Here is a 15,467-nt window from a genome sequence, read left to right on the forward strand (position 1 = left end):
AAAGCATCCAGAGAACCGGCCTCCACCGCCCTCTGAGGCAGAGAATCCCACAGACTCACCACTCTGGGTGAAAACGGTTTTCCCTATCTCAGTCCTAAATGGCCGACCTCTTATTCTTAAACTGTGGCCCCTGGTTCTGGACTCCCCCAACATCGGGAACATGTTTCCTGCCTCTAGTGTGTCCAAAGCCTTAATAATCTTACATGTTTCAATAAGATCCTCTCTCGTCCTTCTAAACTCCAGAGTATACAAGCCCAGCTGCTCCATTCTCTCAGCATATGACAATCCCGCCATCCCGGGAATTAACCTGGTGAACCTACGCTGCACTCCCTCAATAGCAAGAATGTCCTTCCTCAAATTTGGAGACCAAAACTGCACACAATACTCCAGGTGTGGTCTCACTAGGGCCCTGTACAACTGCAGGAGGACCTCTTTGCTCCTATACTCAACTCTTGTTATGAAGGTCAACATGCCATTGGCTATCTTCACTGCCTGCTGTACCTGCATACAAACTGGAGCACCCGCAGGAAACCCACGCGATCACAGCGTAAACGTGCAAACTCCACACAGTGTGCGCTGAAGGCCAGGATCGAACCAGGGGTCTCTGGAGCCGTGAGGCAGGTGCTCTACCGCTCTGCCAGCATGCCAACCCCCAAGGTGAGGGGCCAAAGATTTAATAGGAACCTGGGGGGGCAACCTTTACACCCAGAGGGTGGCGGGCATGTGGAACGAGCTGCCAGAGGAGGTGCAGGGAGGCAGATACAATCGCAATCAGGTACAGACGTCATAGCAGCAGAATTAGGCCATTCGGCCCATCGAGACAGCTCCACCATTCAATCATGACTATCCTTCCCTCTCAACCCCATTCTCCTGCCTTCTCCCCATAACCCCCGGCACCCAAACTAATCAAGAACCTGTCAAGTCTCCGCTTTAAAAGGCGTGGCACGGTGGTGCAGCGGTAGAGTTGCTGCCTCACAGCGCCAGAGACCCGGGTTCCATCCTGACTACGGGTGCTGTCTGTACAAAGTTTTCTGTGTTCTCCCCGTGACCTGCGTGGGTTTTCTCCGGGTACTCTGGTTTCCTCCCGCACTCCAAAGACGTACAGGTTTGTAGGTTAATTGGCTTCTGTAAAATTGCCCCTAGTGTGTGTAGGAAGGAGCTAGTATACGGGGTGATCACTGGTCGGCAAATACTAACAATACCTGGTGACTTGGCCTCCACCACCGTCTGTGGCAATGAATTCCACAGATTCACTATCCTCTGGCTAAAGAAATTCCTCCTCATCTCCTTTCTAAAGGCATGGGTGGGGAAGGCAGAGAGGGTGAGGGGCCAGATGCGGGCCTGTGGGACTTGCTTCGATGGGCATGGCTGTGTGTTTCTGGGCTGTGGGACTGACTGACGGGGCTCAACAGGGTAGTAGTTTGATGCTTCAACCTGCAGCAACCCAGGAGAACTGTGTTCCAGGTGCTTCATTAGTTTGTTGTTCTGCACATCGACCGGGAGGCGATGAAATCTCCCGTTTACACGCAGCCGCCAGAGCAAACAGTGTACATACGGTGATGACAAACGCAATAAATGCAATATCCAATGCAGAACAGTACAAGGCTGTGTTGGAGAAAGCCCGGGATAGCACGGACGAGAGGGGCCGAAGGGTCTGTCTCCGGGCAGGGCAAGTTGGATAGACACAAAGTGCTGGAGTAACTCAGCGTGTCAGGCAGCATCTCTGGGGAGAAGGAATGGGTGACGATTTGGGTCGAGATCCTTCAGACTGATGTCGGGGGGAGGGGATGGGACAGATAGAATGTAGTCGGAGACAGTGAGACTAGTGGGAGAACTGGGAAGGGGGAGGGGATGGAGAGAGAAGGAAAGCAAGGGCTATCTGAGTTAGAGAAGTCAATGTTCATACCGCTGGGGTGTAAACTACCCGAGTGAAATATGAGGAGCTGTTCCTCCAATTTGCGCTGGGCCTCACTCTGGCCATGGAGGAGGCCCAGGACAGAAAGGTCAGGTTGGGAATGGGAGGGGGAGTTGAAGTGCTGGGCCACCGGGAGATCAGGTTGGACCGAGCGGAGGTGTTGGGCGAAGCGATCGCCAAGCCTGCGCTTGGTCTCACCGATGTAGAGAAGTTGACACCTGGACCAGCGGATGCAGTAGATGAGGTTGGAGGAGGTGCAGGTGAACCTCTGCCTCACCTGGAAAGACTGTCGGGGTCCTTGGATGGAGTCGAGGGGGGAGGTAAAGGGACAGGTGTTGCATCTCCTGCGGTTGCAGGGGGAAGTACCCGGGGAGGGGGTGGTTTGGGTGGGAAGGGACGAGTTGACCAGGGGGTTTCAGAGGAAACTGCGATAAGCAGAATGGGGTGGAGATAGGAAGATGTGGCCAGTGGTGGGATCCCGTTGGAGGTGACGAATATGATTTCAGGAATGGGGGTTCCCCTCTTTCATTATAGATGAGGCTCTCACCAGGGTCTCCTCGATATCCCGCAGCTCCGCGCTCTCTCCCCCCGTAACAAGGGTTCCTTGTCTTCACCTCCCTCCCCACATACAGCATATAATCCTCCGACATGTTCGCCACCTCCAACAGGATCCCACCACTGGCCACATCTTCCCATCTCCACCCCTTTGGCAACCGGGAGATCGGGTATGTTCAGGCTGACGGAGTGGAGTTGGGCTGGGCGGGCCGAAGGGCCTGTCTACTGAGGGCGGTATCCAGGGGAGAGTAAGCCGGGGTGGGTGCTGGTGGACAGCAGGGGGCTGGACGGGCCGAAGGGCCAGCACCTCCGGGCGGAGTTGGGGACGGCGTTCTCCCATCGTGAAGCTGTAGACGGGTTCAACTTTCTGCCATCATGACGTGCGGTACATTGTGCTCAGTTCTGGGCCCTGTGTTATAGGGGAGATGTCAAGCTGGAACAGGCGCAGAGAAGATATACAAGGATGTCCAAGTCAATTTTATTTGTCACATCCACCCGAAGGTGCAGTGAAATGAATTTGCCAGCAGCGATACACTCGAAAAGAACACACAATACACAATCAGATTTAACACAAACATCGAGGATGTTGCCAGGACTAGAGGGTGTGAGCTACAGGGAGAGGTTGAGTAGGCTGGGTCTCTATTCCATGGAGCGCAGGAGGATGAGGGGTGATCTTATAGAGGTGTACAAAATCATGAGAGGAATAGATCGGGTAGACGCACAGAGTCTCTTGCCCAGAGTAGAGGACCAGAGGACACAGGCTCAAAGTGGAGGTGAAAAGATTTAATTGGAATCTGAGGGGTAACGTTTCCACACAGTAGTTTGGGTGTATGAAACGAGCTGCCGGAGGAGGTAGGTGAGGCTGGGACTATCCCATCGTTTAAGAAACAGTTGCACAAGTACATGGATAGGACGGGTTTGGAGGGATATGGGCCAAACACAGGCAGGTGGGATTAGTGTAGATGGGGTATTGTTGGTCGGGTGGGCAGGTTGGGCCGAAGGGCCTGTTTCTGTGCTGGGTGACTGGCTTTGTACAAGGGAGTCCTCATCCTCTCAGTCAGCCCACAGGACGGAGCCTCCATCTTCTCCAATCAGTGGATGCAGTTGCACAGAGGAGTGGGATTGGTCAGTAGACAATAGGCGCAAGAGTAGGCCATTCGGCCCTTCGAACCAGCACCACCATTCACTGTGATCATGGCTGATCATCCACAATCAGTACCCCGTTCCTGCCTTCTCCCCATATCCCCTGACTCCGCTATCTTTAAGAGCCCTATCTAGCTCTCTCTTGAAAGTATCCAGAGAACCGGCCTCCACCGCCCTCTTGTCCAGAGTAGGGGAATCGAGGACCAGAGGACACGGGTTTAAGGAGAGGGGTGGGGAAAGATTTAATAGGATGCTAATGATATGTTGGACTTCATAACAAGAGGAGTTGAGTAAAGAGGTCCTTCTGCAGTTGTACAGGGCCCTAGTGAGACCACACCTGGAGTATTGTGTGCAGTTTTGGTCCCCTAATTTGAGGAAGGACATTCTTGCTATTGAGAGAGTGCAGCGTAGGTAGGTTCACCAGGTTAATTCCCGGGATGGCGGGACTGACATATGTTGAAAGAATGGAGCGACTGGGCTTGTATACACTGGAATTTAGAAGGATGAGGGGGATTCTTATTGAAACATATTAAGGGATTAGACACACTAGATGCAGGAAACAAGTTCCCGATGTTGGGGGAGTCCAGAACCAAGGGCCACAGTTTAAGAATAAGGGGTAAGCCATTTAAAACGGAGACGAGGAAACACTTTTTTCACACAGACAGTTGTGAGTCTGTGGAATTCTCTGCCTCAGAGGGCGGTGGAGGCCGGTTCTCTGGATACTTTCAAGAGAGAGCTAAATATGGCTCATAAAGATAGCGGAGTCAGGGGATATGGGGAGAAGGCAGGCACGGGGTACTGATTGTGGATGATCACAGTGAATGGCGGTGCTGGCTCGAACAGTTAGGCCATTCGGCCCATCAAGTCTACTCATTTACCTCAACCCCCATTCTCCTGCCTTCTCCCCAGAACCCCTTACACCCGTCCGTACCAGTCGAGAATCTGTCAATCTCCACCTTAAAAATAGGCAATGAATCCCACAGATTCACTACCCTCTGACAGAAGAAATCCCTTCCCATCTCCTTTCTAAAGGAACGTCCTTTAATTCTGAGGCTGCGCCCTCTGGTCCTAGACTCTCCCACTAGTGGAGACATCCTCTCCACATCCACTCTATCCTGGCCTTTCACTGTCACCCAGGTCGGCGTGGACTCGGAGGGCCAAAGTGACTGTTTCTCGCGATATCTCTAAAGCCTACAAGTGTAGGAAGGAACTGCAGATGCTGGTTTCAACCGGTGTGGAAACAGGCCCTTCAGCTCAACTTGCCCACACTGGCCAACAATGTCTCTGCTACCCTAGTCCCACCTGCCTGAGCTTGGTCCATATCCCTCCAAACCTGTCCTATCCATGTACCTGTCTAACTGTTTCTTAAACGATGGGATAGTCCCAGCCTCAACTACCTCCTCCGGCAGATCGTTCCATACACCCACCACCCGCTGCGTGAAAAAGTTACCCCACAGATTCCTATTAAATCTTTTCCCCTTCACCTTGAACCCATGTCCTCTGGTCCTCGATTCCCCTACTCTGGGTAACAGATTATGCATCTACCCGATCTACTCCCCTCATGATTTTATACACCACTATAAGATCTCCCCTCATCCTCCTGCGCTCCATGGAATAGAGACCCAGCCTACTCAACCTTTCCCTGTAGCTCACACCCTCTAGTCCTGGCAACATCCTCGTAAATCTTCTCTCAACCCTTTCAAGCTTGACAATATCTTTCCTATAATGCCGCCTGACCCGCTGAGTTACTCCAGCATTCTGTGAAACGTTACCTATCCACGTTCTCCACAGATGCTGCCTGACCCGCTGAGTTACTCCAGCACTTTATTTATTTTCTTTTGTCAACCAGCACCTGCAGTCCTTTGTGTTTCGTTCCGATCTAATAGAAACATATAAAATTCTTCAGGGATTGGACAGGCTAGAAGAAAGAAAAATGTTCCCGATGTTAGGGGACTCCAGAACCAGGGATCACACTTTAAGAATGAGGGGTGAGCCATTTAGGACTGAGATAAGGAAAAACATTTTCACCCAGAGAGTTGTGAATCTGGAATTCTCTGCCACAGAAGGCAGTGGAGGCCAATTCACTGGATGTTTTCAAGAGAGTTAGATTTAGCTCTTGGGGCTAACGGAATCAAGGGATATGGGGAAAAAGCAGAAACGGGGTACTGTCAATTTTGCCGGGGAGCATGTGAGAGAAAGTAATTTGAAGGGAGATAGCATGGCAGGATAGGGACCCACAGTCCCATTTATATCAACGGGTCGATGGTGGAGTGGGTCAAGAACTTCAAATTCCTGGGTGTGCATATTTCCGAAGATCTCTCCTGGTCCAAGTACACTGATGCAATTATAAAGAAAGCACATCAGCGCCTATACTTCCTGGGAAGATTACGGAGAGTCGATATGTCAAGGAGGACTCAATATCAATCAATATTTATTACATGTCATTTGAACCTCAGTGAGGCTCAAACGAAACTCCGTTTCCACAGCCATACAAACAAAGACAATTTCCTAGACATACACACAATTCAATTTACAAAAACATCCATCACAGTGAACCCACTGTGATGGAAGGCAAAGTCTTTTCTCTCCCCCGTTCTCCATTTCTCTCCCGATATCCAAGCCCCAGGCGGGCGATGATAAGTCCCACGGTCACGACGATGTACGGCCCCGCTCCCGGTCTAAATGTCACAAAGTTGGAGCCCCCGGCGGGCGCTGGAATGTCCCACGGCCATGAAGCCGCGCCGGGCGATGTACGGCCCCGCTCCGGGTCGTTCCAACCCCGCGACACGGGCTGGAGAAGTTTCGTTGCGAAAGCAGTCTCTCCACCCGCGAGCTCCCGACGCCCCGACAGTCCACCTGACCTGCGGCTGCAGCTGGAGCCTCCGAGCTCCGTGGTCGGGCCGCAGCAGCGAGTCACCACCGCTCCCCACGCTCCGATGTCGGCTAGCCCCACGATGGTAAGTTGCATCGTGGCTTGGTTCAGCAACTTGAGCGTCCTGGAGAGGAAAAGATTCAGATTCAGATTCAGATTCAGATTCAATTTTAATTGTCATTGTCAGTGTACAGTACAGAGACAACGAAATGCATTTAGCATCTCCCTGGAAGAGCGACATAGCAAATGATTTAAATAAATAATAATAAGTGATAATAAGTGTCCGGGGGTGGGGGGGTGATTGGCAGTCACCGAGGTACGTTGTTGAGTAGAGTGACAGCCGCCGGGAAGAAGCTGTTCCTGGACCTGCTGGTTCGGCAACGGAGAGACCTGTAGCGCCTCCCGGATGGTAGGAGGGTAAACAGTCCATGGTTGGGGTGAGAGCAGTCCTTGGCGATGCTGAGCGCCCTCCGCAGATAACGCTTGCTTTGGACAGACTCAATGGAGGGGAGCGAGGAACCGGTGATGCGTTGGGCAATTTTCACCACCCTCTGCAATGCCTTCCGGTCGGAGACAGAGCAGTTGCCATACCATACTGTGATGCAGTTGGTAAGGATGCTCTCGATGGTGCAGCGGTAGAAGTTCACCAGGATCTGAGGAGACAGATGGACCTTCTTCAGTCTCCTCAGGAAGAAGAGACGCTGGTGAGCCTTCTTGATCAGAGTTGAGGTATTGTGGGTCCAAGAGAGGTCATCGGAGATGTTGACTCCCAGGAACCTGAAGCTAGAAACACGTTCCACCTCCGTCCCGTTAATGTGGATGGGGGTGTGCGTGCCGCCCCTGGACTTCCTGAAGTCTACAATGAGCTCCTTGGTCTTCTTGGAGTTAAGGGCCAGGTTGTTGTCAGCGCACCATGCTGCTAAGTGCTGGACCTCCTCCCTGTAGGCCGACTCATCGTTGTTGCTGATGAGGCCAATCACCGTTGTATCATCTGCATACTTGATGATTACAAAAGGTTGTGACAACTGCCCAGTCCATCATCGGCTCTGACCTCCCATTCCATCGAGGGGATCTATCGCAGTCGCTGCCTCAAAAAGGCTGGCAGTATCATCAAGGACCCACACCATCCTGGCCACACACTCATCTCTCCGCTGCCATCAGGTAGAAGGTACAAGAGCCTCAAGACTGCAACATCCGGGTTCAGGAATATCTACTTCCCCACAGCCATCAGGCTACTAAACACAACTTCAAACAAACTCTGAACTATAACAGCCTATTGCACTTTATCTGTTTATTTATGTGTATAGAAACATAGAAAATAGGTGCAGGAGGAGACCATTCGGCCCTTCGAGCCAGCACCGCCATTCATTGTGATCATGGCTGATCGTCCCCTATCAATAACCCATGCCTGCCTTCTCCCCATATCCCTTGACTCCACTAGCCCCTAGAGCTATATCTAATCTCTCTTAAATCAATCCAGTGACTTGGCCTCCACTGCCCTCTGTGGCAGGGAATTCCATAAATTCACAACTCTCTGGGTGAAAAAGTTTTTTCTCACCTCAGTCGCAAATAACCTCCCCTTTATTCTAAGACTGTGGCCCCTGGTTCTGGATTCGCCCAACATTGGGAACATTTTTCCTGCATCTCGCTTGTCCAGTCCTTTTATAATTTTATATGTTTCTATAAGATCTCCTCTCATCCTTCTAAACTCCAGTGAATACAAGCATTCAATATATATGGTCTATGGTATATGGTGGCCGACTAGGAAAAGGGGAGATGCAGCGAGACCTGGGTGTCATGGTACACCAGTCATTGAAAGTGGGCATGCAGGTGCAGCAGGCAGTGAAGAAAGCGAATGGTATGTTAGCTTTCATAGCAAAAGGATTTGAGTATAGGAGCAGGGAGGTTCTACTGCAGTTGTACAGGGTCTTAGTGAGACCACACCTGGAGTATTGCGTACAGTTTTGGTCTCCAAATCTGAGGAAGGACATTATTGCCATAGAGGGAGTGCAGAGAAGGTTCACTAGACTGATTCCTGGGATGTCAGGACTGTCTTATGAAGAAAGACTGGATAGACTTGGTTTATACTCTCTAGAATTTAGGAGATTGAGAGGGGATCTTATAGAAACTTACAAAATTCTTAAGGGGTTGGACAGGCTAGATGCAGGAAGATTGCTCCCGATGTTGGGGAAGTCCAGGACAAGGGGTCACAGCTTAAGGATAAGGGGGAAATCCTTTAAAACCGAGATGAGAAGAACTTTTTTCACACAGAGAGTGGTGAATCTCTGGAGCTCCCTGCCACAGAGGGTAGTCGAGGCCAGTTCATTGGCTATATTTAAGAGGGAGTTAGATGTGGCCCTTGTGGCTAAGGGGATCAGAGGGTATGGAGAGAAGGCAGGTACGGGATACTGAGTTGGATGATCAGCCATGATCATATTGAATGGCGGTGCAGGCTCGAAGGGCCGAATGGCCTACTCCTGCACCTAATTTCTATGTTTCTATGTTTCTATGACACACTGATCTGTTCTGTATTCATGTCTACAATATCCTGTTGTGTTGCAGCAAAGCAAGAATTTCATTGTCCTATCTGGACTCTCTTGACTAGACTTGGACTGATGGGCAGCTCCCTCTCTGCTGTCACTCACAGCCCAGGGGGGCGGGGATCACGATAGCCCCGCTCTTCTTTCCTCTTCCGACGCTGATTGTTAGGAGGACCAGTCTCCACCGTTAGGTCCTCCAAACGCTCTGATTGGTTGGAAGACGTGCCCCGCCCCCCCGTCCTTCTCCGGCGCTCTGTGATTGCTTGGAGGACTAGTCTCACCGCAACTCGGTCCTCCAGGTGCTCTGATTGGGTGGAGGACTTGCCCCGCCCCCCCTCCGCCGCTCTCTGATTGGTTGCAGTGCCGATCCCGCCCCCTCCTCCCCGTCCTTCTCCGGCGCTCTCTGATTGGTTGGAGGACTAGTCTCACCGCAACTCGGTCGACCAGGTGCTCTGATTGGGTGGATGATTTGCCCCGCCCCCGTCCTCCTCCGGCGCTCTCTAATTGGTTGGAGGTCCGGTCCCGCCCCCCCAGTCCTTCTCCGGCGCCATCTGATTGGTTGGAGGACTAGTCTCCCGTCAGCTCGGTCCTCCAGGTGCTACGATTGGTTGGATGACACGTCCCGCCCCCCCATCCAGCTCCGGCGCTCTCTGATTGGGTGAAGATCCTGCCCCGCCCCCCCCATCCTTCTCCGGCGCTCTCCGATTGGTTGGAGGACTGCTCTCCCCGCCGCTCGGTCCTCCAGGCGTTGCCGCTGGCCATTGGCCCGGGCGCCCGTCAGTCAGTCAGCGGCGCGGGTCACGTGGGGGGGGGCGAGGAGGGAGGGGGGCGGGACTCTGCGCTGAGGCCGCCGCTCGCTGCCGCTGCCGCCGCCGCCATTGACGAGCCTCGCCTGGGCCGCCGCTCCGGGGTAGGTTGTTCCTCACTCCCTCCCTCCCTCCCCTCTCCCCCCTCCCCTCTCTCATTCTCCATCCCCTCCTCCGGCGAGCAGGGCGCGAGGGGACGCGGCGGTGACGGGAGGGGGGAGGAGACTCACTCACCGCTGCCCGAGGCCGCTCCTCCTCCCGCTCCCGCCGCCGCCCGTTACCCGGGGCCGCCCACTGCGCACGCGCGCCGACACCCCTCCACCGCCGCCGCCGCTCCCACCCTGCGCATGCGCGGCCCGGCGCCCCCGCAGATGCAGCGCTTTCTGGCGCGCGGTGCGCTCTGGGTAGCGCCGGCGCCATTGCCCCACCCCCTCCCCGGCTTACACACACAGAAACATAGACAATAGGTGCAGGAGTAGGCCATTCGGCCCTTCGAGCCAGCACCATTCGCCATTCAATATGAGGTGCTGGGCCTCCAATGTGCGCTGGGCCTCACTCTGCCCAGGAAACAAAGGTCAGTGTGGGAATGGGAGGGGGAGTTCAAGTGTCCAGAACAAAGGGCCACACACACAGTTTAAGGATAAGGGGGGAATCATTTAGGACAAAGATGAAGAAAACAATTTTTTTCACACACAAGAGAGTGGTGAATCTGTGGAATTCTCTGCCACAGAAGGTAGTTGAGGCCACAGTTCATTGGCTATATTTAAGAGGGAGTTAGATGTGGCCCTTGTGGCTAAAGGGATCAGGGGGTATGGAGAGAAGGCAGGTACATGATACTGAGTTGGATGATCAGCCATGATCATATTGAATCGCAGTGCAGGCTCGAAGGGCCGAATGGCCTCTACCCCTGCACCTATTTTCTATGCTTCTATGTCTGGCAACCGGGAGATCACGTTAGGCCGAGGTAGACTAAGCGCTGAAGAAGGGTGCATCCACAATCAGTATCCCGTACCTGCTTTCTCCCCATATCCCTCGATTCCATTAGCCCTAAGAGCGAAATCTAACTCTATTGAAAACAACCAGTGAATTGGCCTCCATTGCCTTCTGTGGCAGAAAATCCCACAGACTCACAACTCTCTGGGTGGAAAAGTATTTCCTCATCTCAGTCCTAAATGGCCGACCCCTTATTCCTAAAGTGTGACCCCTGGTTCTGGACTCCCCCAACATCGGGAACATTTTACTTGCATCTAGCCAGTCAATCCCTGAAGAATTTTATACGTTTCTATAAGATCGGAATGATCGGAAAAGAACACAAAGGTAAACAAAAATACGGAGTAACTCAGCGGGCCAGGCAGCATCTGTGGAGAACATGGATAGGTGACGTTTCACAGAGTGCTGGAGTAACTCAGCGGGTCAGGCAGCATCTGTGGAGAACATGGATAGGTGACGTTTCACAGAGTGCTGGAGTAACTCAGCGGGTCAGGCAGCATCTGTGGAGAACATGGATAGGTGACGTTTCACAGACTGCTGGAGTAACTCAGCGGGTCAGGCAGCATCTGTGTGGAGAACATGGATAGGTGATGTTTCACAGGGTGCTGGAGTAACTCAGCGGGCCAGGCAGCATCTGTGTGGAGAACATGGATAGGTGACGTTTCACAGAGTGCTGGAGTAACTCAGCGGGTCAGGCAGCATCTGTGGAGAACATGGATAGGTGACGTTTCACAGAGTGCTGGAGTAACTCAGCGGGTCAGGCAGCATCTGTGGAGAACATGGATAGGTGACGTTTCACAGACTGCTGGAGTAACTCAGCGGGTCAGGCAGCATCTGTGGAGAACATGGATAGGGTGACTTGTAGAAACAAAAACATTGCAGCTGCTGGTTTATACCAAAGTAGACACAAAACGATTTAGTTACTCAGTGGATCAGGCAGTATCTTTCGTTTAGTTTACAGTGTAGAAACAGACCCTTCGGCCCACTGTGTCCACACCGACCAGCAAACCCGATACACAAACACTATCCCACACGTGTAGGAAAGATCTGCAGATGCTGCTTTATATTTAAGATAGACACAAAATGTTGGAGTAACTCAGCAGGACAAGCAGCATCTCTGGAGAGAAGGAATTTTTTATCTCCAGAGATGCTACCTGTCCCGTTGAGTTACTCCAACATTTTGTGACTATCTTACACACACTAGGGACAATTTACATTTTTGCCATGTAAATTAACCTACAAACCTGTATGTCTTTGGAGCGTGGGAGAAAACCAGAGCTTCCTGGAGAAAACCCACGCGGGTCATGGGGAGAACTTACAAACTCCTTACTGACAGAGCCCATAGTCTGGCGCTGTGAGTCTGTGGAATTCTCTGTCTCAGAGGCCAGTTCTCTGGAGACTTTCAAGAGAGAGCTAGATAGGGCTCTTAAAGATAGCGGAGTCAGGGGATATGGGGAGAAGGCAGGAACGGGGTACTGATTGGGGATGATCAGCCATGATCACAGTGAATGGCGATGCTGACTCGAAGGACCGAGTGGCCTACTCCTGCACCTGTTGTCTATTGCCTATAGCTGCTCTGGAGAGCTTGGATAGGCGACGTTTCGGGTCAGGCTGAGGTCTTTTGGGTCAGTCTGAGGAAGGGTACTGACCCAAAAGGTCAGGTATCCATGTTCTCCACTGATGTTGCTGAACCATCTTTGGTATTTCGGGCCTGTTGTTGAATGATTCAATTGAAAGACACAACATGGAAATAATCTTTCAGTCTGAAGACCGGGCTCTGACCCGAAACGTCACCTATATGTGTTCTCCAGAGATACTTCTTCTTGCGTATGGCGTGCACAGCTTAGAGTTGTAGGTCAAGTGGCCGAACTCATCGCCAAACTCAGACCCTCTCTCACACCTCCCGCTGCTGAAAGACTCATTCATGCCTTCATCTCCTCCCGACTGGACTATTGCAACTCACTTCTCCTTGGCATCAGCTCCACCTACATCAACCGACTCCAACTGGTCCAGAACGCAGCCACCCGACTCATCACCCACACCAAATCCTGGCATCACATCACTCCAGTCCTCAAACAACTTCACTGGCTTCCCATCTCCCACCGGATCACCTACAAAATCCTGATCCTCGCCTACAAAGCCCTCCACCATCTGGCCCCCCCCCATATCTCACTGACCTCCTCTCCCCCTACCAACCCTCACGGTCCCTCAGATCCACATCAGCCGGTCACCTCTCCATCCACAAGTCCAACCTCCGCAGTTTTGGGGACAGAGCCTTCTCCAGGGCAGCTCCCAGGCTCTGGAACTCCCTCCCCCAACTGATCCGCAATTCTGTGTCCCTCACCATCTTCCAGTCCCGCCTCAAGACCCATCTCTTCACCTCTGCCTATCCTTAGCCCCACGTCCCCCTCCCTTTTCATCTGTGCATTAATTGCCTCATATTGTGTTTTGTATTGAATTCTGTCTTTACTTTGTGTACTAGTCATGTCTCTACTATTTATTTCATTCCCCTTACATGTTTTTCCTCTACCTGCTAAAATTTTGTAAGGTGTCCTTGAGACTCTTGAAAGGCGCCCATAAATAAAATGTATTATTATTATTATTATTATTAAGTGGCATGAAAAACGGCATCTATTTGTTTGTGCACGTCGGGTTGGTTGCATTACTGGAAACAGGGTGAACCATGTGAAGGTTTCAATGTCCCACCCCTCCCGAGATGCTGCTCCATTCTCTCAGCACATGACAGTCCCGCCATCCCGGGAATTAACTTTGTAAATCTAATCTGCACTCCCTCAATAGCAACACCCACGTGCAGGCCCAGTGCCTTCAAACACTCAGCATAGGTTTACCCATGATAGAATGTGGTGGAGTGGCTGAGGCAGCATCTCTGGAGAGAAGGAATCGGTGACCTTTTGGGTCGAGACCCTTCAGACTGATATCGGGAGGGGGTGGGACAAAGACAGTAAGACTCGTGGGAGAACTGGGAAGGGGGAGGGGATGGAGAGAGAAAGCAAGGGCTATCTGAGTTAGAGAAGTCAATGTTCATACCGCTGGTGTATAAACTACCCAAGCGAAATATAAAGGTGGACAAAAATGCTGGAGAAACTCAGCGGGTGAGGCAGCATCTATCAGTCTCGACCCGAAACGTCACCTATTACGTCACGTTACCTTTGCTCCATAGATGCTGCCTCACCTGCTGAGTTTCCCCAGCATTTTTGTCTACCTTCGATTTTTCCAGCATCTTATTGAAACATATATTAGATTATTAAGGGATTGGACATGCTAGAGGCAGGAAATGTTCCCAATGTTGATGGAGTCGAGAACTAGGGGCCACAGTTTAAGAATAAGGGGTCGGCCATTTAGAACGGAGACGAGGAAACACTTTTCAACCAGAGAGTTGTGAGTCTGTGGAATTCTCTGCCTCAGAGGGCGGTGGAGGCCAGTTCTCTGGATGCTTTCAAGAGAGAGCTAGATAGCAAACTTCTGAATTCTCTGGGGTGGAAGGAACCCTCACCAAGACAGACGTGAAGCTCACCGTTTGACCTGTTTTTACAAAATGTTAAATGGTCAGCTCGACATAGATTACAGGACCTACACCAAACCCAAACCAATTAGGAGCAGACGAGGGCATTCGATCCAATTTGTGATCCCAGCTACAAAGACAGATGTGTACAGCAATTCGTTCTTCCCCCGCACAATTAAAGCATGGAATAATCTCCACCCAACTATAGTTACCCAACCAGATGCAACTGAATTTAAAGTAGCTCTTTCTTCCCAATAATCCTTTCTGGCTTAAGCCCTCCCTTCACCACTTCCAGTTTAAATTCCATTTGGAATATTTTGGAGGACCAAGGAACCAAGAATGGCGGTGCTTGGCTGAATGGCCTCCTCCTGCACCTATTGTCTATTGTGTATTGTCACACATGCCTTCTCTCCAGTGATGCTGCCCGACCTGCTGAGTTACTCCAGCACTCTGTGTCTATGCATCGTTCTATGCTGGGTTAGTTAACCCGTCCTGAGTGTGTGACGGGCGCTGGGCCTGTGGTGGATGTCGAGTGTTGTTAACCTGTGCTTCCTGTCCGCAGGTTTGGCAAATTGGGATGGAGCAAGAGGAGGCGGTCGGCACGCTGGAGGTAACGGCGGCCAGTGAGGTGGCGGTCGGTGCAGTGGAGGTGAGCGCGCCGGAGGTGACGACCAGCGAGGTGGTGGTCGGTGCAGTGGAGGTGGCGGTCGAGGAGGTGTCAGTCGGCACGGTGGAGGTGGCAGATGGCGAGGTGATGACGGTGAAGGTGGGGGAGGAAGGGGAGGGGGGAGCCCGCCCTCCCCGAGCCACGGCCCCCCCTCCCCGCCCGCCGGCAGCGGTGGACGGCGGCGGCAGCGACAAGCCCTTTCCTGCCCGGGCTGCGGCCTGGGCTTCCGGCTCCCTCCAACCTGGCGCGCCACCGCTGCCGGCCGAGCGGCGAACGGCCGTACAAGTGCGGCGACTGCGGGCGGGCCTTCAACTACCCGTCGGAGCTGGCCATCCACAGGCGCAGTCACAACCCGCGAGCGCCCCTTCGTCTGCGCCCAGTGCGGCAAGGGCTTCATCTACTCCTCCAACCTGCTGACCCACCAGCGCGGCCACACCGGCGAGCGCCCCTTCTCCT

At 52.4% G+C, this 15,467-nt stretch overlaps 1 protein-coding gene across 1 annotated transcript; it reads left to right on the forward strand.

Annotated features, from left to right (window-relative positions):
- Positions 1-642: 642 nt before the first annotated feature.
- LOC116969926 (myosin-1-like) lies at positions 643-15,461 on the forward strand. The gene is made up of 3 exons (XM_033016686.1): positions 643-657; positions 9,771-9,935; positions 14,907-15,461. Exons 1-3 carry the CDS (start codon positions 643-645, stop codon positions 15,426-15,428), a joined length of 702 nt encoding a protein of 233 aa, XP_032872577.1. The 3' UTR covers positions 15,429-15,461.
- The last annotated feature ends 6 nt before the right edge of the window (positions 15,462-15,467 follow it).

This window comes from Amblyraja radiata, unplaced genomic scaffold (assembly GCF_010909765.2).
Source record: "Amblyraja radiata isolate CabotCenter1 unplaced genomic scaffold, sAmbRad1.1.pri scaffold_417_ctg1, whole genome shotgun sequence".
Lineage (NCBI taxonomy): Eukaryota > Metazoa > Chordata > Chondrichthyes > Rajiformes > Rajidae > Amblyraja > Amblyraja radiata.

Coding starts and splice junctions, on each gene's coding strand:
- LOC116969926 (XM_033016686.1), top strand. Junction 9,936..14,906: donor GCCTGGGCCGCCGCTCCGGG/GTAGGTTGTTCC, acceptor TCCTGTCCGCAG/GTTTGGCAAATTGGGATGGA.